Below are 26,253 nucleotides of genomic sequence, written 5' to 3'. Positions count from 1 at the left end.
TTTTGATTAGCTTAATGTCTTTTATTTTATTTAATTTTATGTTTTTTTCCTTTTTTGTATTTTCTTTTAATTGAAAGATAGTACTAAAAGAAACAGATAGTTGTCTTTCTATTTTTTTTATATCACAGCTGCATTTCAAGATTAATTCGCAAATGGAAATAAAAATAGGTTTTGTTACAAAATTTACAAAAATAAAACCACAGAGAATGTTTTGCAAAAATTTGTAGCAAAAAGACTTTGAAAGCAATAAAAATAAAAATAATTTCTTTTGTTGTTTTTCACTTAAATATAAAGCTTAGTTATGATAGGCGGCGTTAACAGGTTCTGTTTATTTATTTAGGCGGTATTAGAATGTTTGAGGAGTTTTGGTAGGTTATACTTTTGTTGAGATTCTAATATCAAAGAAGACTAATTGGCAGTTAAATGTTTAGCTATTTGTAATTATATTGGAGAATATAATGGGCAGTGTGTATTTCATATTGGGATTGGTTTATAAACAAATACGGCAAAGAGACAAGAAGACTTGCAGTTCATAGCAAACTCAAAATTTCAGTTTCCAGTTGATTCGATCGGAAAATGTGGCTGAAAAATTCAAATTAACATGGACTTATGTCAACAATATTTTTTTTGTATGTAGGGTACAAAAGGACGAACAGACCAAAGATATATTTTACGAGCGCTTAGAAGAAACATATGACCGTTGCCCTGCCCATGACATTAAAATCATTCTAGGCGATTTTAATGCCAAAATTGGAAAGGAGAATATTTTTGGCCCAACAGTCGGGAAATTCAGTCTCCACAGTGAAACATCTGACAATGGTATGAGGCTGATAGACTTTGCAGCAGCAAAAAACATGGTAGTTAGCAGTACCAGATTTAATCATCTCGATATTCATAACGGCAACTGGCTGTCTCCAGATCAGAAAACAAGAAATCAAATTGATCATGTTGTGATAGATGGAAGACATTCATCGTTCGATCGTTCCGAGGCGCAAACATTGATTCAAACCACTACCTTGTTGCAGCAAAGGTACGCACCCGCTTAAACGTGGCAAACAAAGTACGAACAGACACAACACGAAAGTTAGACATCGGTAAGCTGCAATCACAACAGATAGCCACAGCATATTCCACTCAACTAGCCCAATTGCTTTATCAAAGCACTCCTCATCCCGATAACATATCAGCGCAATGGCAAAGCATTGCCCACTCCATGCGAACAACCGCAAAATCCATACTTTGATACCAGAGACCTCCACCAAGCAATCCATGGTATGATCAGGAGTGTCGTGCTGCCACCGAAGAGAAAAATGCGGGATATAGGGCTACTTTACAATCCGTAGCATCGCGTAGCGCACGAGAGAGATACAGGGAGAAAAGGAGAGAGGAGAAACGTCTTTTCCGCAGGAAAAAGAGAGAGATGGAAAAGCGGGAGGGTGAAAAAATCGAGATGTACAGGAGTCAGAATGAAGTCCGAAAATTCTACCAAAGAGTCAAGCATCAAACTGATGGCTTTGGTACAGGCACATCCTCCTGTAGAGACCAGCAAGGTAATTTGGTAACTGATACAGATAGTGTGGTCAGGTTATGGAAAGAGCATTTTTCAAACCTGTTGGTATCCAATAGCAGCGAAGACGACGAAGATACTACAGTCCCAATCCAAGAAGATGGTATTGAATATATACCGCCCAGCCAAGATGAGGTAAAGACATCAATAAATCGGCTGGGGAATAATAAGGCAGCAGGAGCCGAAGGCTTACCAGCCGAGCTGTTCAAAACCGGAGGCGACACGCTGATAAGGTGTATTCATCAGCTAGTAAGCACCATCTGGCAGGAAAAACGGATACCCGACGATTCTAACCTGAGTATTCTGTGCCCCGTCCACAAGAAGGGAGATAAGACTGTTTGCTCTAACTATAGGGGCATAAGTCTACACCCTATTGACTACAAGATCGTGTCAGGGATATTGTGCGAAAGACTAAAGCCCATGGTCAACGAAATAATTGGACCATACCAATGCGGATTTAGACCTGGGAAGTCCACCATTGACCAGATATTTACCCTGCAGCAAATCCTGGAGAAGACCCAAGAGATGCAGATCGACTACTACCACCTTTTTGTCGATTATGAAGCAGCCTTCGACAGCCCGCTGCGTTCAAAGGTATTCCAAGCCATCTCTGAATTTGGTATCCCCGCAAAGCTCATCCGGCTTTGTAAAATGACTTTAACTGACACGAGGTCCTCAGTTAAAATAGGAAAGAACCTCTCCGAAGAGTTTGGTACCAAAAGAGGTTTCAGACAAGAATACAGCCTTTCGTGTGACCTCTTCAACATCCTGCTAGAAAAGGTTATACGAGAGGCAAACGTCAAAAGAAGTGACAGGTGTATCAGTAAAAGAAGTAACTGATACCTTTATGAAGGTCGAAGGAGAATCTGCTAAAGTGGGTCTGGCGGTAAACGGTGAGAATACCAAGTTGATGGTGTCGACGCGCAATGCGTCCATTAAGCTCGGACCGACTGTGGAAGTTGGTTCCTATAATATTGAGGTAGTAAAAGACTTAGTCTACCTCGGCACCTCCGTAAACACAGCAAACGACATCAGTTATGAAATAAAAAGAAGAATTGTATTGGCCAACAGATGCTACTTTGGTTTAAGTAAGCAGTTTAAAAACAAAGTCACATCTCGTCAAACAAAAATAACGCTCTACAAAACACTGATACTACCCGTGCTGATGTATGGCTCCGAAGCCTGGGTACTTGCGCAAGCAGACATGGCAGTGCTTGGTGTGTTTGAGAGAAAAATTCTTCGAAAGATCGACGTCGCATGAACCACGAGCTGTATCTGCTATACAACGACATCAATATTGTTAAACGTATCGAGATGCAGCGATTGCGTTGGCTAGGCCATATCATAAGAATGAGCGATGATGAACCCGCTAAAAAGGCGTATAAATACGGACCGCTTGGCGGTGCACGCAGAATTGGCAGGCCAAGGAATAGATGGCGCAAACAAGTGGATGATGAGATGAAAAGGCGCGGTATTCCAGTGTGCGAAGCAACAAATAGAGAGAAATGGAGATCTTTTCTTAGTTCGGTCTATGGAACAAATGTTCTGTAATGGGCCTGCTAAGTAAGTAAGGGTACAAAATAGATATTCCATCGCACTACATCTACGGCGAGTGATTACAGAAATGATGATCTGTAAAATTCATTTACTCTTCGGTAAGTAAGCTTTTTTCCGGGTTTTTAGGCTACAATTTTTCGCCGGATATTAAGGCGATTTTGGCAGGATGTGGAAGTCAAACTTGTTTTGTTTACACAGGTATATTTACGAAGAAAACGAAAGCTGCTTCCATATAAGGGAAATGTGAAGCTACCAGGGGACTTATCAAGATAAGACAAAAGTTAAGAAAGTTTCCGGGACATTGGAGAGATATGCAGTGATGATTATTTCGACAATTTTATGCCACCCCTGGCGAAATATATTTAAAATCGTGCTTGCTATAAATGAAAACGGAATTCCATAGCTCTACCTGTAGTGGAATTCTGTAACTCATTTTTCGAGATATCGACAAATATCGGTAAAATTAAAATGCTTATAATTTCGGTAATTAACGAAATTTTTCTGTAAGTTAACAACCAAAATAAAGCTGTTGCTAAATCCTACCGATAGCAACAGTGTTGTCAACTTTTATTGATACTTTTCATTCATAATTTGGCGTTTTAATTTTACCGATATTTGTCGGTAACTCAAAAAATGAGTTACAGATTTCCACTACTGGAATTACTGTCTTTAATAGCAGACTTGCACTACGTGTAATTAAATTCCAAAGCGTTTAAAATCTAAATTAACAATTGTTGACACACTTCCATATTTAATCGGTATAGCCAATAGTCTCGTAAAATATAGCATTGGGTGTTAAGGTTTCAAACTTATTCGGTCTGTAAATATCTGCCGTTTTCGCTCTGGTTATCTTTTTAACTAAAATTTCTGCGGAAAAATAATAAATAGATTCTAAATAAAAAATATATACACATAAAACATACATACATATATAACTAAATTCTAAAAATGCACATTCAAATGTCAACACTTGTTGCGCTTAAGTACATTCACATAAATGCCTTGCATAAATGATTTTATTTTTATAAAAAGGTGTACTTTATATGTCGTCCCACTAAAACAACTCCTCAATCATTCAAATATCCCCACATCCTATTAATTATAAGTAGTTTTTCTCTTGTGTTGTTTTAGGTACATAAATTTAAGGAAAATTGAAGTGACAGGTAAAATTGTTATAAATATGCATAGTAAAATAGATTCTTCTTCTTGTTCGTTCGCTTGAGTTTCTTCTAAAAGTTTTCTTGTTTTTTTTTTCCTTTAGATTATCAAAAAGTTGGCAACGTAATTAATTCTATAGAAAATAAACATAAAATTTTGCTTACATACTCAGTTAACAGATTCTTGGTTTTTTTTTACATTAGCTTCTTGCATGAATGGTGTGAGAAAAGTTTAGAAAACTTCTCTTATATTCGAAATCCCTTGTTTGATTGTGTTTTGCTTCATTTATCTTCTCTTCTTATACAGCAACAAGCCTTTCTTAGGGAACATTATTGGGCAATTGTCAGTGCCATTTGGATTTTTGAGCATTAATATCGGCGCGAAGATTTTGGGTGAAAATAACGAAAAGGATCTGTAAGGAGACACGGGTAAGTATAAATATGTTTAAACAATATTTAAAGTTTTTTTAACGCATATAAAACTCTACTAAAACTTAATGAAATTTACTACAATTTTTAAAATGGAAAATTTACTACAACAATAAATTAAAGTTAACTCATTTTAAAAAATTAAAAAAAAAATGAAATAAAAAATATTAAAAATAATAATTAATAATAAATTTTAAAAATAAATAAGAATTATAAACGAAATTATTTCCTCTTAGAAAAATTAAAAAAATATTTAATAAAAAAACTCTACTAAATTTAATGAAATTTACTGCAATTTTTAAAATGTAAAATTTACTACAACAAAAATTTAATGTAATTCATTTGAAAAAAAAAATAAATAAATAAAAAATATTAAAAATAACAATAAATAATAATCTTTAGAAATTAATAAGAATTATAAATGAAATTATTTCATCTTAGAAAAATTAAAAAATAGTATTTAATAAAAATAAATAATACATTTTAATGTAAATAATTTTATTAATAAATAAAAACGTTCAAATTTATAATTAAAATAAGAATAACGAAAAACAAACCTGAAAGAAAATTGCTATAATTGCACTTGTCGAAATTAAAATAAGATTTCGTTCCATCCATTCTTCACCGGCTTGGACACAGCCTTTATCGTAAATAATTTTTGCAATTTCAAAACTCTAAACAAAAGAAACAAGAAACATCAAAAAAACCAAAAACATAAATAACAACTCAAAGACCAAATCAAATAAAAAGTGCTTATAAAAATAAGCTCTAAACCTAAAAAATCAAAACATTTCTCAATTAAGTTCCAAAAGTTTTAACCTGGCAAAACACCGTCACCATAATATATATCCATATGGAAACTATATGCATTTCCAGAAATTCTTCACCAGCCCTTAAGCATCCACGTTCGTAAATATGTCTATCAACAGGCTGTTTGGGGATGTTAGGTTAGCATGTAATTACAAACGGGAAGAAAATTAAACAGAGTTTGTTACTAATGTTTTGTAGACTTTAAAGTGAGTACAACATTTCACATAGTAGATAGAAAATTCTTCAAGGGCACAATATATCATAAACCTAGACAAGTTTCTTGCTTGGCTAACAATTTTTGATATGGATTTGGAGATTTCAAAAGGGTTTTACCCAACTTGATAGGTTATCTTGATAATAACATTTTCAAATTTTTCTTTACCTCCCTTAAAGAGTTCAATTTTATCTACATCTTTTAAAAACCCACGTTTATTGTCCCTTCGGTGCCCTAATATCTTTAAAAATTCGCGTTTATTGTTCATTTGGAGCCCTACTAAATATTATTATCCATTTTGAGCCCTATAAAATATCTTTTAAAAATCCACGTTTATTGTCCATTTGGAGCCCCACTATATATCTAAAAAAAAAAAAAAACAAGTTAATTACCAATAGGGAGCCCTACAAAATATCTTTTAAAAATCCATTTGGAGACCTATTAAATATCTTTTGAAAATCTAAGTTAATTGCCAATTTGGAGCCAAACAAAATATCTTTTAAAAATCGTAGTGTATTGTCCATTTCGAGCCTACTCTAAATGTATTTAAAAAAACCAAGATAATTGTCCATTGTGAGCCCTACAAAATATCTTTTAAAAATCAGCGTTTATTGTCCTTTTTGAGCCCTACTAAATAGCTTTTAGAAATCCAAGTTTGTCCTTGCCATTTCCAATAATTCCTATAAACATCCACGTTTATTACCCTCTTTTTCCTCCACTTGATCCCAGCTATCAACAAAATAAACATATTTATGTGTTGCGATTTTTGGATTCTTTTTTAGAACTGTTTACACTATCCACTTTTCATTTCTCTTTTCCTCTTAGAAACCAAACACTCCCACATTTTCTTTGTACTTGATTCACTTTCTAAGAAGAATGAATATCTGTGTAATTTTCTTATTAGAATTTTGATTACTAATAGCAGTTAAACAAAATCGTTTAATTGACAACATAACAATTTCATATAATTTTATTATAAACAACTTTTTTAAAAATATTCAATTTTAAATTAGATATACATATGTAGATACGATACGGAACATATACGATTTACGATCTTAAATTACAACCTATCATCTAAATACTTTTCCAAAAGTTCGACATATAAACTATGATTTTTAACTTTAAGATTTTTCCAAGCATCTGTTTTTCTGACGGTTTTAATATTGTCTACTATAAATGTAGCTGCATTTGTTTTAAGGCGAATGTTTCCAGTTTGTTCGGCACATAGAAAAATATCCATAACTGTCGCCACATTCATTGTTTTCGTTAGAATGTTTTCACAAATTGTCTCCAAATCCGAAATCATATATTTGTTACCAACCGAGAGCAGATCAATAGCCATATGTTTGGGTATTTTATTCTCACCAGTGTAAATAAAGTTTAACATTTCTTTCATTACATCGGCCGTCATGTCCGGAAGTTTTATACGATTATCGTGTAGCTTACTCTGAAGCATGGTTGCAAAAGTTTTACTGCGTGCACTTAAAATAAATTTGTGAGCCTTGATCTCAGTTCCACATGATGCAACCAGTGTTATATCGCTAAATTGTTTGTTAACTAGAATCTTTGCGAGTTCCATCCATAGATTAGATTCTACGCTGTTTTTTCCTTTCATTTCCTTGACATTGATTAGTTGCTTCCTAATATGACCACCTTTTGGCACATTGAATATAATTTCAGGTTTAGGTTGTGTTAATGTTTCTGATGTTAAAGCAAAGTATGAAATACTTTTATTTTCGTCTTCCATTAGTATACGTTTGGTAAGATTGTAACCTCTAACGTCTATCATAACATCGAAATGAGCACTTGTAGTGTTCCCCGAAATCAATTGAACTAGAATGTCACAAGCGGAGGTAGAAGTCGGTGCACGACTCTTTATAATTATTTTCCATTCAGATAAAATACCATCATTACATGCTCTTATTGTGGGGGAACTTAAACATCGGCTTGTATTCTTAGAAGATGCATCAAGATCAGCTTTATCAAAATTCCAAATAAACATGTTATCACCGATGTTGGTTATTAGTCCACGAGTGTAGCTTATTTTATATGGTGACCACATTTTGGTTAATTTTTATCAAGTGCAAAATTCGCGGCTAAATCCAATTTATTTTAATATTTAAATCATCCAATCATCCAGACAAAGATCCTCGAGGTAAACAAACGTTTGTGTTGTGTTCAACAAGTATTATTAAACTATTCACTGAAAAGAACTAGTGGAACTAAGTTCGATCCTCTAACTCATATATGCTGTGTTCCGAAACATTCAATAATCCTTTACCTAATATAAATGTTAGTGGTTTTGCATTATTTATTTATTATCCAACTTTAAAATAATTCTAAGCCATGGGACCAATTAAAATGAGTTACCTGATATTACATATTTGTATGTTATCACTACTCTCAGGATGCATATGAAACTATACACGGTGTGCCTCAACCAAATTTAAATGGAAGGTGCTTACCCCTGGGAAGTTTTTGCAGATTCTGAAACTCATAGATGAGAAATATCAAGAAACAAAAAAATCGCCGGAGGGATTTTCAAAAAAATCACGATTTAAGTTCAAATTTGTAGGGGTTCTTTAGGTTCTCACTATTGTAGCTGTGAAAATTCTCCACAAGATTGACCTTTATGATATTTTCGTAAGTTTTACCGTTTTTGAGATATAGAAGTTTAAATTGAGACAATGTACTGACTGTATCACCTCCTTATAAAACAATATCATGCTCAGTGCGCCTTAACTAACTTTTGATGAAAACCGCTTACACGTGGGAAGATTTCGCGGATTCTGAAACAGCAATGTTCATAGATAAGAAAAATAAAAAAAAAAACAGAAAAATCGCCGGAGGGATTTTTTAAATAAATCGCGATCAAAATTCACAATTTTATGATTTTTTAGGTTTTCACGATTTTGCTTGGAAACCGCAAGTCGTATCAAAAGGAGTCTAAAGAAGATGCTGTAGCTGTGAAAATTCTCTACAAGACTGACCTTTAGGTTTTTTCGTAGGTTTTGCCATTTTTGTGATATAGAGGTTCAGTTCAAATTTTTAGGGTTTTATCTTAAGTCTTCAAGATTTTGCTTGGAAACCGCAAGTCATATCAATATGAGACTAAAGAAAATGTTGAAGGTGTGAAAATTCTCTACAAGATTGGATAATTTATTTTTACTAGGTTGTACCATTGGGTGCCACCGTGGTGCAATGGTATGCACGCCCGCCTTGCACGCAGAAGGTCGGGGGTTCGATTCCCCGGCCAAACAACATCAAACATTTTTCAACGGTGGCAAAATACCCCTCAGTAATGTTGGCGACATTTCCTGAGTATTTCAGCCTTAAAAAACTTCTCCATAAGTGGTGTCTTAAGACACGCCGTTCGGACTCGGCGATAAACAGTAGGTCCCATATCATTGAGCTAAATATGAATCGGGGTGCACTCATTGATATGAGAGAAGTCTCCCTTGTCCCGTATGAGATGTTGTGGAACAATGTTTTTTTTTAGGTTGTACCATTTTCAAGATATATAAGTTTAATTTGGGAAATTGCAGTAATGACATTGTTTTATAAGGAGGCGATACACTCAGTGCATTGTCTCAATTTGAACTACTATATCTCAAAAACGAAAAAACCTACGAAAATATCATAGAGGTCAATCTTGTGGAGAATTTTCACAGCTACAACATTTTCTTTTTACCCATTTACAAAGGGCTCGCGGTTTCCAAGCAAAATCGTGAAAACCTAAAGAACCCCTAAAAATGTGAACTTAAATCGCGATTTATTTGGAAATCCCTCCGGTAATTTTTTTTGTTTCTTGATATTTCTCATCTATGAGCATTGTAGTTTCAGAATCTGCAAAAACTTCCCAGGTGTAAGCACCTTCCATTTGAAATTAGTTAAGGCGCACCGTGTATACTTAAAGCCATGGTAGAACAAACAAGGTAAAGTAAATACTACAACAAATATCCCTATTGCTCCCATCCCTGAAACAGCATTTCCACCTTGCTTCGCACCAACATGGTTTCAGGGAAGCTCATAGCACAACCACGGCTTTGCAAGAGATAACCACAAAGATTGCGAACGGCCTAAATCAGCGACGACCACCCAAACGGACCATTGTGGCAGCGCTTGACTTGTCCAAGGCGTTTGACACGGTCGACCATTCCATGCTGATTTCTGACGTCATGAATTCCACCCTTCCCAATGACGCCAAGCGTTGGATTGCCAATTACCTTAATGGTAGGCAAGCCTTCGTTGAATTCCGAGGCCAAAAATCCAAATTCCGCAAGATTAAAATGGGAGTACCCCAAGGTGGAGTACTATCCCCCATTTTATTAAACATCTATCTTGCTAATCTCCCTCCTCCGCCAGCAGATATTTCGGTGGTGTCGTATGCTGATGACTGCACCATAATTTCATCCGGTGTTGACATCGACGACGTAAGTGCTAGAATTTCCAACTACCTAGCCACCATCACACATTTTTTCCGGGAGCGCAATCTTCAGCTATCGCCTACAAAGTCCTCAGTGTCCTTATTCACTTCCTGGACGAAGGAAGTTAACAACCAGCTTGATGTATTTGTCGAAGGCAGGCGTATCCCCACTGTTCATAGTCCAAAGATCCTTGGGGTAGTTTTCGACAATCTTCTCCACTTCTCTTCGCACGCCACCTACATCAACCAGAAAGTGAAATCCAGGAACAAAGTCCTTAAAGCTTTAGCTGGCACCTCCTGGGGCAGAGATAAGGAGACATTGATAACGACCTATAAGGCCATCGGTCGGTCTGTCTTCAATTATGCTGCCCCGGTTTGGACTTCCTTCCTGAGTGACACCCAATGGAGAATCCTGCAGACGACGCAAAATAATGCTCTACGGGTTGCGTCCAGATGTCACAGGTGGATCATCTTCATGAGGAGACCAGGATGCTGTCAGTCAGGCAACATACTGTGTTGCTGACTAGACAGTTCCTGCTGGCTAGTCATCAGCCGAGTCACCCTAACCATCACGTAGTGATGGAAGATCCACCACCTAGACGCATCCGTAAGGACTTCAGGTGTTACCGTGATGACATCCAAGACGTCATTCCATCGGACGTCAACCGATTGTCTTACACGGACTCCCTGAACATTGTGCACCAACGGGCGGTCTCCGAAGCCATAAGTGTGTACAAAAACAATAAAGTCCTAAATCAACATCCTCCAGCAATTTCGGATAGTGAGAGGCTTCTTCCAAGGCAAACTCGTTCCATACTGGCACAACTTAGGTCTGGTTACAGTAGCATTCTCAATTCCTACAGAGAACGCATTGTTCCCGGTACCATAAACAGGTGCCCCTCCTGCCATCAAAGCCCTCACGATACTTCACATCTATTCAACTGTCCGTCCGCCCCCACAAATCTAACCCCTGTTGATTTGTGGTCACATCCAATTGAAGTAGCACAATTCCTTCAATTGCCAACATCAAATCCTGTTCACACAACTAATTAATAATATATTCCATTTTCTTTCCTTGTTCCATTCTTCCTTTATAATTTTCAGGAAAGAGCTTCCGAATACAACCGAACTGTTACAACAACAAATACAACTCAACAACAACCACATAAAATTTGTTTTTGTTTGTAATGTTAGTGTCAGCGGTATAGTATACAAAACAAGGAAATGTCTATAAATTATTGGAATTTAAAAAACTAATATTTTCTACTTTTGATTGAATATTTTGAAAAACATGAATGAAAATTCGATCCGTTTTCAATTTGCATGTTTCCATATCATTCCATAAAATGGATAATTTCTCACAGAATTTAGAATTTTTGCAAAAATATTTGGGGTTGCTGGAAACTCATTGAAAAAGAGAAGGTGTTTGAATCTTTTGTTTTTGAAATCAAAAAAACCCATGTTTATTAGGGCTTTGGTTTTTTTTTTGAATTTAACAGAATACCATACATATTACATACATGTCCCGCCTTTATAAGCGGTGTTTTAGTGTGCGGCACGTCGTTCAGAATTGGAGGAGGCTACATGTCATTGATATGAAGAAGCCTTTATGAGATATAGTTTTTTTTCTGAATGATATATTTTTCCTCAAAAAATATATGTATATCCCTAATATATATCGAAAATAGAAACCAATCTGACGTTCATCAAGCGATGGAAAGAGGAAAAGCATCTGATCAGTGTAGGGATGCAAAAGATAAGATGTCTTGTGAAAGATGTCGGTGATATATTAAATATCATTAAATTGTTGGGCAAAACATTATAAAGCCGCGCTAATCTCACTTGGAATTTTTTATACATTAGATAAGTAGTAGTATAAATATTCAATTGATTTCTTCTAGTAGAAGAGGAGAAATTGAACAGAAATTAAAAATTTAGGACATTGGTTACGAATCAACTTATAAAAAAATGTATCCAAAGCCTGATATAACTGGGAACACGATCTTAGAAAATTAACGCCAATAACACTTTGACCAGTATATACCATTAAGCAGTACAACACAGTAGGTATAACCAGACTATGGGCAAGTCGATATCTCACATTAATAGACAAAGCAAGATCTGTGCCATAAAGATATCTTAAACCGTACCGATAAAATATAATAATAGAACCTATTTCATATGGAACATTTTTGAAATACTACGAAAAAATCTGACATAAGTTGGTTATTCTACCGGCTGGCGGAAATATCTCTTAAAAATCCAAGTTAACTGTCCATTTGGAACCCTACTAAATATCTTTAAAAAATCGACGTTTATTGTCCATTTGAAGCCCTACTAAATATATGTTAAAAATTCCCGTCTTTGTCAATTTGAAGTCCTACTAAATATATTTTAAAAATTCACGTCTTTGTCAATTTGGAGTCCTACTAAATATCTTTTAAAAATCCAAGTTGTTTGTTCATTTTGAGGCCTACTATATATTTTTCAAAATTCCACGTTTATTTTCTATTTTGAGGCCTACTATATATCTTTCAAAATTCCACGTTTATTTTCTATTTTGAGCCCTAATAAATATCTTTAAAAAATCCACGTTTTATTGCCCTTTTGTAGCTTTACTAAATATCTTTTAAACCCCCACGTTGCCCATATTGAGCACTAGTAAAAATATCTTTTAAAAATCCACGTTTATTGTCCATTTGGAGCCCTATTAAATATCTTTTAAAATCCATGTTTATTGCCCATTTGGAGGCCCACTGAATATATTAAAAAATCCACGTTTATTGTCCATTTGTAAGCCCACTGAATATATTAAAAAATCCACGTTTATTGTCCATTTTTAGGCCGACTGAATATATTAAAAAAATCCACTTTTATTGTCCATTTGGACAAAACTAAATACCTTTTGTTTTAAAAATCAAAGTTTACTGTCCTTTGATTACTAATCGCAGATAAACAAAATCCTTTAATTGACAACTCAACAAATTCATAGATTTTTTATTAAAAATAACTTATTTACAAACATTCAGTTTGTAATCCAATTTTATATTGGATATACATAGCTACGATATGGATACATATAAGATTTACAATCTTATTTTAAAAGCTATCGTTTAAATACTTTTCCAAAAGTTCGTCATATAAATCATGACTTGTATCTTTAAGATTTTTCCAAGCGTCTGTTTCCTTGATGGCTTTAATATTGTCTATTATAAATGTAGCAGCATTGGTTCTAAGGCGAGTATTTCCAGCTTGTTCGGCACATAGAAAAATATCAATAACTGTCGCCACATCCATTGTTGTCGTTAGAATGCTTTCACAAGTTGTCTCCAAATCCGGAATGACATATTTTTTAGCTACCGAGAGCAGGTCAATAGCCATATGTTTGGATATTTTATTCTCACCAGTGTAAATAAAGTTTAACATTTCTTTCATTACATCGGCCGACATGTCCGGAATTTTTATACGATCATCGAGTAGCTCACTGAGAAACATGGTTGCAAAAGTTTCACTGCGTGCACTTAAAATAACTTTATGGGCTTTGACCTCAGTTCCACATGATGCAACCAGTGTTATATCGCTAAATTGCTTGCTAGCAAGAATCTTGTCGAAATTCATCCATAGATTAGATTCTACGTTGTTTTTTCCTTCCATTTCCTTGACATTGATTAGTTGCTTCCTAATATGACCACCTTTTGGCACACTGAATACAACTTCAGGTTTAGATTGTGTTAATGTTTCTGATCTTAAAGCAAAGAATGAAATACTTTTATTTTCGTCTTCCATTAGTATACGTTTGGTAAGATTGTGACCTCAAACGTCTATCATAACATCAAAACTGGCATTTGTAGTGTTCGCCGAAATCAATTGAACTAGAATGTTACAAACGGCGGTAGTAGTCACACCAGGTCTCTTTATAATTATTTTCCATTCAGATAAAATACCATCATTACATGCTCTTATTGTGGGGGAACTTAAACATCGGCGTATTCTTAGAAGATGCATCAAGATCGGCTTTATCAAAATTCCAAATAAACATGTTATCACCGATGTTGGTTATTAGTCCACGAGTGTAGCTTACTTTATATGGTGACCACATTTTGGTTAATTTTTATCAAGTGCAAAATTCGCGGCTAAATCCAATTTATTTTAACATTTAAATCATCCAGACAAAGATCCTCGAGGTAAACAAACGTTTGTGTTGTGTTCAACAAGTTTTATTAAACTATTCACTGAAAAGAGCTAGTGGAACTAAGTTCGATCCTCTATCTCATATAGGCTGTGTTCCGAAACATTCAATAATCCTTTACCTAATATAAATGTTAGTGGTTTTGCATTATTTATTTATTATCCATCTTTAAAATAATTCTAAGCCATGGGACCAATTAAAATGAGTTACCTGATATTACATATTTGTATGTAAATTATACTTAAAGCCATGCTAGAACGAACAAGGTAAAGTAAATAATACAACATATACAACTCAACAACAACCACATAGAAATTTGTTTTTGTTTGCAATGTGTCAGCGGTATATTATACAAAACAAGGAAATGTCTATAAATTATTGGAATTTAAAAAACTAATATTTTCTACTTTTGATTGAATATTTTGAAAAACATGAATGAAAATTCGATCCGTTTTCAATTGGCATGTTTCCATATCATTCCATAAAATGGATAATTTCTCACAGAATTTAGAATTTTTGCAAAAATATGTATTTGGGGTTGCTGGAAAATCATTGAAAAAGAGAAGGTGTTTGAATCTTTTGTTTTTGAAATCAAAAAGCCCATGTTTATTAGGGCTTTGGTTTTTTCAAATTTAACAGAATACCATACATATTACATACATGTCCCGCCTCAATAAGCGGTGTTTTAGTGTGCGGCTCGTCGTTCAGAATTGGAGGAGGCTATATGTCATTGATATGAAGAAGCCTTTATGAGATATAGTTTTTTTTCTGAATAATATAATTTTCCTCAAAAAAAAAATATATATATATCCCTAATATATATCGAAAATAGAAACCAATCTGACGTTCATCAAGCGATGGAAAGAGGAAAAGCATCTGATCAGTGTAAGGGATGCAGAAGATAAGATGTCTTGTGAAAGATGTCGGTGATATATTAAATATCATTAAATTGTTGGGTAAAACATTATAAAGCCGCGCTAATCTTACTTGGAATGATTTATCCACTACATTCTGGTAAACTTTTATCGTGCAAAATTTGCGGCTAAAAATGTTTGTTGTGTTGTGTTCAAAGACTTTTATTGAATTCACTGGAAAGAACAAGTGGAACTAAGTTCGATCTTCTAATTCACATAATGGGTTCATTACGCTATATGCTTTTTACATGTGGTCTGTTGCAGAACTCCAAGAATCAACAACTTTTTTCCATAACATAAGGGAAAAATTGTTATCGTAGTAAAATGTGTTGATTCTTCCAGATTCTGGAAAAGGCATATGTATGAAACATATACGACGTGTTCCTGTACTTGAAGAATCTACTATTTTTACTATTTTTTCGATAACATAAAGGAAAAATTGTTATTGTAGTAAAAATGTGAAGATTCTTGTAGTTCTGGAACAGACCAATAGTTTAATGTACCCATAAGCTGTATTCCGGAACATACAATCACCCTTATTACGGTTGGCGTTGTCGTATAAAAAATTGGAAGTTGACGTGTCGTAACGACTAATTGGTATTATGTATTTATACAAAAATGCTAAAATATACATTTTTTTGGAAACAAAACTATATTGAATTGTTAGTAGAAAATTTTTAAACTTTTCATCCAGAAGAAAAACCAACCCTGAAGAAAAACCAACCCGCCTGCGTTCTTCTTTAGGAGGCTCTGGCATTCCTTTAAATTTGGGAAGCAAGCGACGATTGATTCTGTTCTGGCCTTTAGCCCTTAACGATAAAATTATTGCGGGGTTAAATAGTGAAGCGCGTCTTATGCCGTTAGCTTAGATTTTATTAAAGAGTTTAACACATGGTAGCTGGACACTTATCTGATCAAAACTCACAATGTGTACCTAGCTTCATGAAGATATATGTGTTGTTTAAATTCATTATTACCATGAGGCACATTTTTATAGTGTCAAGGGTATAACACGTAGAGTTTTATATAAAAGACGGTAAAACTTCTCATAAACAAGATTTGTCAGTCATTTAAAATTATTTAAAATTATCTACTATAAGTAGTCTTTTGGTATTCCACCACTATATGGCTGACTTCACAAATGCAGTATGATGCGTCAAATGACATCGTCGCGACTTCAAAAATGCAGCATGTCTTTTTATTGACATTGTCGCTACTTCATAAATGTCACGCGACACATCACACTGCGCAGCAATTTCCGAATTCGTGCAGTGTTTCCAAGTGGAATGCACACCAATTAACATTTCTTTAGTACTGTTATGCCAACTGACATTCGCAAAGAAAACAGAAAAAATACATAAGAAACTATTAGAATGGCGGATTTGTGGTAATAATTCAATATAATAAATTTATTTTCAAAAAACGGAATTTTACAAAAAGTAAAGCAATGTGTGCGTTCATGAATGACACGTCTCTTTTTTGACAATGTCAGTGTTGCCACACATATTTACTTCATCTTTTTATGATATTGTCATTTTTTGCAATGTAAATACTGCATTTATGAAGTCAGCCTATATTTTAAAAATCCGTATTTATCGTCCTTTTTGTTCCCTACTAAACATCTTTAAAAAAATTCACGTTTATCGTCCTTTTTTCCCCTACTAAATGTTTTTAAAAAAATTCACGTTTATCGTCCTTTTTGTTCCATACAAAGAACTTTTAAAGATCCCCGTTTATCGTCCTTTTTGTTTCCTACTAAATATCTTTTAAAAATCCCCGTTTATCGTCCTTTTTGTTTCCTACTTATTATCTTTTAAAAATCCACGTTTATCGTCCTTTTTGTTCCCTACAAAAAATCTTTTAAAGATCCCCGTTTATCGTCCTTTTTGTTTCCTACTAAATATCTTTTAAAAACCCCCGTTTATCGTCCTTTTTGTCTCCTACTAAATATCTTTTAAAAATCCACGTTTATCGTCCTTTTATTCCCTACTAAATTTCTTTTAAAATCCACATTTATTGTCCTTTTTGTTCCTACTAAATATCTTTAAAAATTCCACGTTTATGGTCCCTGTTGTTTCCCACTAAATATATTTTAAAAATCTACATTTGTCGTCCTATTTGTTCCCGACTAAATACCTTTTAAGAATCCACGTTTATCGTCCGTTTTGTTCTCAACTAAATTTCTTTTAAAAATCCACGTTTAGTCCCGGTCCACACTAGAGCGATTTCAATGAGATAATTTCATGAAATTAGGCGTTCTTAGATCGAGTTACCCACTAATGCAATTTCACAAAATTACTTTAGTATGGGACTCATTGAAATCACTCCAGTGTGGACCGGGACTTATCGTCCTAGTTTATTGTGCTTCTTGCCATTTCCAAGAAGTCCCATAAAAAGCCACGTTTATTACCCACTTTTTATACCCTCCACCATAGGATGAGGGTATACTAAGTTTGTCACTACGTTTGTAACTACTCGAAATAATCATTGTAGACCCCACAAAGTATATACAGTCTGTCGCAAAAATTAGTATACACCGTTGAAACAAAAATGTATTAGGGATAAATATCACTATAACTTATTGAAAACAACAAACAATTAGTTTTATTTGATAGACAAGAAGGTTGTTTTCCGTAATAACAATTAAAAGTGCGCAATATTTGCATACATTAGCAAATGTACGGTTCGAATCCCAAAAAGACCAAAATTTATGTCGCAAAAGTTAGTATACAACGGAGAATCCTCGTGGAACTGTGTAAACAATTCTTGATATTTTTGAACAAAATGAAACTAAATCAGTACTTAAGATCATAAAGAGTATATTAATTGGTTTTAATGGCAGTTATAGTACTTATAGTGACAAGTCCAACGTACACTGGATCGTAAAATCCACAAAAATTGGTCATCTACAAATAGAACAACTGTAGCGGCAAAATTCCGAGTGTTATGTCCTGTTTATGAATTCTAAAGCCATGAAATGCTCAGAAAAGCTCTAAAGTTTTAATTTGGGGTGATCTTTATCGAGTTTCGACTTGTCCTGTTTGAAAAAACGGAAATTTCTTGAAGGAAATCCATACTTTTGAGGCCATTGTCCTTTTGAAAGATGTAATAATCCTTAATCCTTACACATAAGGACTTTCCTTTTGAGTAAATTTTCTCACAAATGTTGCCCCTTTTCATATTCCCACCAAAAGTAAATAGTAGGAGAACCTAGGTCCGTTGTAAGCCCTACAGTTATACTGTCCTACCGGCCTTTCAGCAGTATCAGACATGCTTCTCGTATCCCTAGTGTTTAATTTACTACTAATGTCTAATGAACTACTTCTAACTGATCCATTTAGTTGTATTTTGGTCCTAAGTGAAGCGAACACAGCTTTTCAGAACGTTTTTGCACAATCCATGCGTTATAACAGCAGAGAAAGCTCTGTATTAAAATTTTAAATTAGCTATCATATCCTTCTGTGGTGGTGGAGTATCACTGTAGAGCTTACACCAGAACTTGAGGTTCTCCTACTATCTATTTTTGGTGGGAATGTGAAAAGGGACATAATTTGTGAGAAAATTAACTGAAAAGGAAAGTCCTTTTGAGTAAGGATTAAGGATTATTACATGTTTCAAAAGGACAACGGCCTCAAACGTATGGGTTTCCTTCAAGAAATTCCCGTTTCTTCAAAAGGGACAAGTCGAAACTGATCAAGATCACCCCATATTGAAACTTTAGAGCCTTTCTGAGCATTTCATGGCTTTAAAATTCATAAACAAGACATAACATCCGGAATTTTGGCGCTACAGTTGTTATATTTGTAGATGACCAATTTTTGTGGATTTTACGATCCAGTGTACGTTGGACTTGTCACTATAAGTACTATAACTGCCACTAAAACCAATTAATATACTCTTTATGATCTTAAGTACTGATTTAGTTTCATTTTGTTCAAAAATATCAAGAATTTTTTACACAGTTCCAGGAGGATTCTACGTTGTATACTAACTTTTGCGACATAAATTTTGGTCTTTTTGGGATTCGAACCGTACATTTGCTAATGTATGCAAATATTGCGCACTTTTAATTGTTATTACGGAAGACAACCTTCTTGTCTATCAAATAAAACTAATTGTTTGTTGTTTTCAATAAGTTATAGTGATATTTATCCCTAATACATTTTGGTTTCAACGGTGTATACTAACTTTTGCGACAGACTGTATATTCTTGATCAGCGTGCAATTCTACATCGATATAGCCATGTCCGTCCGTCTGTGGAAATCACTCTAGCGTCCGAACGGATTGACGTAGGTTGATGAAATTTTGGGAAAATATGTTATATTTACGTAGGACTTTTGGTATTGAAAGCGGGCTATGTAGGTCCACGCTTTCGTATAGCCCCCATACAAAACGACGTGACGCGTCGTCGTTTTAAGGAATTTTTAAGATATTTGGCCCATTTTACCACTGAATTGGTTGTAATTTGGTACTTTGTGTCTCCAGAGGCCAAAAAATATTCCTACCAAAGTTGGGTTATATAGGTCCACGTTTTGGTATAGCCCCCATATAAGGCCCCATATAAAGTACGCGTCATTTTAATATATTTTGAATGTATTAGACACATTTGACCACAGAATTGGTTGTAATTTGGTATTTTGTGTCTTCAGAGGCCAGAAAACATTCCTACCAAAGTTGAGTAATATAGGACCAAGTTTTGGTATAGCCCCCACATAAGGCTCCTTATAAAGTACGCGTCATTTTAATATATTTTGAATGTATTAGACCCATTTGACCAAAGAATCGGTTGTTACTTTGCATTTTGTGTTTCCAGAGGCTAAGAAACATTTCTACCATAAAATTTTTATATAGGTCCACGTGTTGATATAGCCCCTATAATACAATATCTCCCGATTTTCGATATTTTGAACGTTTTAGCCTCATTATCACACCGAGATGGCTGAAATTTGGTATTTAGTCTTCTTTAGGCGTATAAAACTTTCCCCCAGAAATTTGTAGGTATAGGTCCACGCCATCATATAGCCCCCATAGAACGGTACCTTCCGAATATCGGTATTTTGAAGGTTGTGGCCACATTAATCCACCGAAATGGCTGAAATTTGTGGTGGAGGGTATAAAAAGTTCGGCCCGACCGAACTTAACGCTTTTCTTACTTGTTTCTCCTTTCTTACGTACTGCCATCTTTATCGGGACCTTTTGCCTGTAACACTGATGGGTTGTTTTTTGACCCTGTAAATCGAAGGTCCCTGTTTATACAGGGAAAGTTGATGGGAAAGAAAATTGAGTTTATGGGCGAGGGAGTAGAGAGGAATAAGAGGGGGTACACACACCTCTGTACTGGCAAATTCTATTTTATTTCGTTCTTCTTCGTATACAACATGAAGTTGGCTGCAGATTTGTTTTTGCATTTTCTTTCATTTTATTTTCTCTGTCGAGAAACAAACAACAGCGGAGACAATTGAAAAAAAAACAATTTTTTTAATTTTCTAAGCAAAAACAATTCGAAATAAGGGTTCCTTTAATAATTAATTGTTTATCACACACGTCCATTTTTACTTTTCATTACAATTTTGTTTTGTTTTTGAACAGCGCAATGAGAAAATGAGTGTGAAAAAGAATAAGAAAAATTATAAAATTGACACAAACATGATTTCCGTGTCTAAACAACAAGGAAATTTTAAAAGAAATTGAGAAGAAAAATTTTCTTTCCAGTTTGAATGTCTAAACACGGTCATATCGCCATCTCAATCATCGTGTCTTTTCGTAAGTGTGGATGAAGATCAACATGTCCACAAAATGGTGGAAGATTATCTAAACATTGAAAGCATGGGTGTTCGAGCAGCCCCATTAATAGAATCGGATGACGATATAAGGGCAAACGAAATTCTTCATGAATCGACGAAAAGAGTTGGAAATGGATTTTAGACCGGATTATTATGGAAAAATGAGAATGTGGAGTTGCCAGATAGTTACACAATGGCACTTAGGCGACTTGAAGGATTTGAAAGGAAACTGAAAAGGGATTCAAATTTGTATGCTGCTTATGCAGAAGTTATTAAAATATCAGCCTGATATCAAATAGGAAATGGTACTTCCCACATTTTGGAGTTATTAACCCGAACAAAGAGAATAAGGTTAGAGAATGAGGTTAGTTTTTGATGCAGCCGTCAAGGTAAATGGGACGTCATTAAATGACAACCTTTTAAAGGGACCCAATATATTTCATCATTGCCTTCAATACTTTATAATTTTCGGCGTGGAAATATTGCAGTGTGTGCTGATACTAGAGAAATGTTCCATCAAGTGATATTGCAGCCAAGTGATAGAATATCTCAAAGACTTTTATGGAGAATTTGTAACTCTGATATAGAACCTGTTGAATATGAAATGACAGTCATGACTTTTGGAACCGCCAGCTCACCGTGTTCAGCCATATATGTTATGAAGACTAATGCCAATGAACATATTGACTGCCATCCCAGGGATAGAATCAATTTGTGAACATGACTATATGGATGATTTTGTTGATAGTTTCGATTCGGTGGATGAAGCTATAGAAATATCAAAGCAAGTTACAAAAATTCATAAAAATTGTGGATTTGAACTCAGAGGATTTCTATCAAATTCATATGATGTCATGTTGGCACTTGATGGTTTATCTTCGTCGAAAGCTATCGCTGCAATGGAATCAGGAGAGAAGGTATTAAGGTAGAAACAGAATCAATTGTCACTTGCTTTGCTTGCTTCGCAAATGTCAAAGTATAAAGGAATGCCAGAGCCTCCTAAGGAAGAACGCATGCGGATTTGCAAAGAGGCTCTGGCATTCCTTTATAATTTGACATTTGGGGAAGCAAGCGACGATTGATTCTGTTCTGGGCCTTAGGTCTATATTGGGACCCGGACTCCGATACATCTATGTTTAATCTAACATTTAACGAGATTTATCCTGACATTTCTGGAAAGAAAATACCCACTAAGTCCCGGGCCACACTACAGTAATTTCACTGAAATTTTGATATGAAATTATGCGTCTTTAGATCGACGTCCATAGAAGAGTAGAATCATAAAATTGCTGTAGTGGGGAATTCGATTTAAGAACACCTAATTTTATGACATTTATTAATGAAATTCACGCTAGTGTGGACCGGGACTAAACGTCAAGTATTAAGTATCATTATGTCAATGTTTGATCCTCTTGGATTTTTGAGCTATTTTATGATTGCTGGAAAATTGATTTTACGTAGCATTTGACTGATTGTGGATGGGATGAAGAGATTCCCAAGAACATCGAAGTAACCTGGCAAAATTGGAGAAACAAGCTAATTAATATAAAAGAATTTCGCCTGAATCGATATTACTTCCCTCCTGGAAAGCCTTAAAAGTTGGAATTATATATTTTTGTTGATGCTAGTGAAGAAGCATTTGCAGCTGTTGCCTATTGGAGATCTATTACCACAGAGAATGAAATTGGAGTTAGTTTTATATGTTCTTAAACAAAATGTTCGCCCTTAAAAAGGGCATCGATTCCCCGTCTGGAATTACAAGCAGCCGAATTAGGAACAAGAATAAAACAAAATATACTTGCTGAACACAATTTGGTACCAGAACAGATAACCCTATGGAGTGACTTAGAGACTGTTTTAAAATGGATTTCAAGCAGTCATAGAAATTATAAGCCGAACGTTGCCCATAGGATAGCGGAAATATTGGAATCTACAAAAATTCATAATTGGAAATGGGTAACAATATTATAATCAAATTGATTTTTCATTTCGTCAAGACGGCTAAATGGACCATCGTTCTTAAAAAGTTTTGAAGAAGATAGGCCGAACAATGACCAGATATGCCATCATCTTGATGAAGCGGATGAAGAAGAAATACGACCAAAGATGTCGCTTTTAATTTTGAAAAATATTTTTATTAATATTGAAAGGTTTTCATCATATATATTCGTTTAAAAAGAATGGTTGCACAAATACTATGTTTTATAGATATTTGCCGCAAAAAAGTCGGCGTTCGAGATCTACCTGATTTAAATGCATATTATTTAAATGAAGCTGATGCAGTATTATGCCGTCAAGTTCAAAAAGAATCATTTTCTGGAGACAACACAAATATTGAAATGGGACAGCCAGTCTCAAAAGTAAATAAATTAGAGAACTTAGCCCCTTATATTGACGAAAATGGATTATTGAGAGTATATGGAAGAATTGATGCAGCCAACTGCTTGCCATATAGCATGAAAAGACCGATTATATTGCCTAAGGATCACCATTTTTCGAGGCTTGTTGTATATTATTTATCATCATTGCCAGATGAAGCATCAAAATCATGAAAAAATTGTGGATTCCACAAATAAGACAAGTCTTATGGAAAATTGTAGCCAGCTGTGTTACTTGTCGAAAAAACAACGCCAAACTAATTGCCCCTGTTATGGGTCCACTGCCTATTGACCGATTAGAGCCTTACATCCGGCCTTTTAAATACACAGGCCTTGACTACTTCGGCCCTATAAATGTCACCATTGGACGAAGAAGCGAAAATAGATGGATAGCATTGTTTACATGCATGACAATCCGAGCTATACATTTGGAAATAGCTCATGATTTATCAACGGATTCGTGCATAATCGCTATTAGAAATTTTATAAATCGTCGTGGTGTGCCTGTAAGAAGCAGATCCGACAATGGGACGAATTTTATTGGAGCAAATGAAGAGTCCAAACGGTTTGATGACGTTTTCGAGGCCGATAGAATTCAACATGAATTAAGTGAAAAAGGCATTGAGTGGATATTTAATTGCCCAGCAAAGACTTCGGTGTGGTGGTGTGTGGGAGATGTTAGTACAAAGTGTTAAAAGAGTTTTACGACAAACCATGAAGGATACCTCTCCAAAGGAACATGTTTTGCAGTCTTTAATTATTGAAGCTGAAAATATAGTAAATTCAAGGCCATTGACTCATGTGCCCATAAGCCCTCATGAGGAGGAGCCTCTTACTCCTAGTCATTTCTTGCTTGGAACAGAAAATATTCAACAAACATCTGCAGCCAACATACCAGATGAACAAATCTTCCGCCTGAAGAAGCAGTGGCGTGTTGCTAAGAGTTTACGAGACAGATTCTGGAAACGGTGGGTTGTTGAATATTTGCCCACATTAACCAGAAGAGTAAAGTGGTGTGAACGGACGAAGCCGATAGAAGTAGGAGATGTTGTGTTTGTTTGCGATCCAAATCTTCCACGTAATCAATGGCGGCGAGGTATGGAACTCATCTGCATACCATCATCTACAGATGGTGTTGTTCGTCGAGCTGATGCTAAAACTTCCTCAGGAGTTCTCCAACGAGCTGTCTCAAAGCTAGCCGTCCTGGACTTAGATGATGGTGAAGCTGACCACTCCACGGAGGCGGGGGTGTTACAGAACGGTACTTATTAAATATTTTATTTCTTATCTGACGTCAACGCCAAGCGCTTTTATTGTGTTTACGATCGAATGTATTATTATCGATCGTCATTGTGATTTATCATATTTCTGTTTGTGATGTTGATGGTTATCGCAGTTTCCTCCATTCTCCCTCTTTGACCTTTTTTCTGATTAGGACATTTGGAATTTGCAATGGCATTACTCTTCGTATTTGTCTTTTTGCAGTCAAAGGAGAAGGTGAAAAACTGCGGTAAGCTTCAGCAATATTTGTTGTTGTAAGTTGTATTAATGACTTTACATTTTTAGAAATAAACGCATGCTACTGTATGAAGATTTTATGTTTTGCGTTAACTGCAAGCCTCCTGCTTTGACGTTAAACATAATCCATAACATCCACTTTTCTTTTCTCTAAGAAACCTTGTAAACACTCCCTCAATTTCTTTGTGCCTGACTCACTTTCAACGAACATTTCTGTGAAATTTTCTTATTGGAATTTTTCTAACTGATATAAAACTACATCTAATTACAACTTACATATCCCTCCTTGCGGACATCATAACCGCACTGTTTATTCTTGATCAGCTCATGAGGTTGACGACGGCAACATGAAAAGGGAACACCACAAGCTTCGCGGCTACCAATTGCACTTGATGAACAATTGAAATAATTATTGCTATCCCAATCTTTTGGTCCCTCAATGCCGCAGCATTGTAACCAATCTTCTTGTATCCAATCTATGAGATTTTGTTGATCAGGATCTTCACGGTAGTGGATGATGAATGCTCGCAGGCCCTCAGTTGCCTGGTCTTTTATCTAAAAACCAAAATAATTTATTATTTGTAAAATTGTTAAACGTCCATTATATTACCCATCCTTTATCCTTGAGTACTAAATACAGGACACCAAAACAAACTTCCACAATCAAAAGGGCACACATAAGAAGAATAAACTAAATAGAAAACAATATTAAGGTTTATTTTGATATATTAAGACAATTTTATCATGTTTCTGCTTACCGTTCCCAGCAAACAGGTGTTTTCCCTTAAAGCTCCAACACTGCCTGTAAATCCAATTAGAAATGCTATACTACCAGAACATATTAAAACAAAGGCAGGATCTAAGACCAATAAGGTCAATTTGAATTGATTACTAAAGGCATCTTTTTCATTCCAAGCCCAAACTCCAGCTGCCAAAATGATTAATCCCGTCATCTGTGTGTACGAAATGAAAACAAAAGTTTGCAAATAACATGACACCAACACACAATTTTGCACAGCCACTTCTTTTCAACCTACCCAAAATAATGTATTACACAGAAACAATAAATACTTCATACAACAGCTAACTTCTCGAGTTTCATGGCGATATTTTCTCACTGGCATTATTTGGAATTTTATATTTTTGATAAAGGATGAGTGGGGAGATTCTTCTGTATTCTTTGGAATGTTTGAAATGGGAATCTTGAATCTTGAATCTTGAAATGGAAAACAAATTGCTCTTGAATTTCAAGTCTTGAAAAACAATGACAATAAAACAACTAGGGATAGGTAAGTCGACTATCGATT

At 35.0% G+C, this 26,253-nt stretch overlaps 1 protein-coding gene across 4 annotated transcripts; it reads right to left on the bottom strand.

The window, feature by feature from the left end:
* On the bottom strand, nucleotides 1–26,253 carry Tsp26A (Tetraspanin 26A). 4 transcript variants are annotated; one of them, XR_012410150.1, is made up of 7 exons: nucleotides 25,984–26,223; nucleotides 25,705–25,899; nucleotides 25,557–25,637; nucleotides 25,223–25,501; nucleotides 5,268–5,384; nucleotides 4,451–4,694; nucleotides 1–4,379 (listed from the first exon to the last, which is right to left on the bottom strand). XR_012410150.1 is itself a non-coding variant. In XM_073966963.1 (7 exons), exons 1-7 carry the CDS (start codon nucleotides 26,068–26,070, stop codon nucleotides 4,626–4,628), a joined length of 939 nt encoding a protein of 312 aa, XP_073823064.1. In that variant the 5' UTR covers nucleotides 26,071–26,223; the 3' UTR covers nucleotides 4,361–4,625. The 4 variants fall into 4 exon arrangements, 3 of the variants coding, with proteins under 3 accessions (XP_073823064.1, XP_073823062.1, XP_073823063.1); XM_073966963.1 differs by adding an exon at nucleotides 5,530–5,640 and having other exon boundaries at nucleotides 4,361–4,694; XM_073966961.1 differs by having other exon boundaries at nucleotides 4,361–4,694; nucleotides 25,984–26,253.

This window comes from Musca autumnalis, unplaced genomic scaffold (assembly GCF_047663935.1).
Source record: "Musca autumnalis isolate F117 unplaced genomic scaffold, ASM4766393v1 scaffold_2, whole genome shotgun sequence".
Taxonomy (NCBI): domain Eukaryota; kingdom Metazoa; phylum Arthropoda; class Insecta; order Diptera; family Muscidae; genus Musca; species Musca autumnalis.
This window is presented reverse-complemented; position numbering and strand designations above follow the sequence as displayed.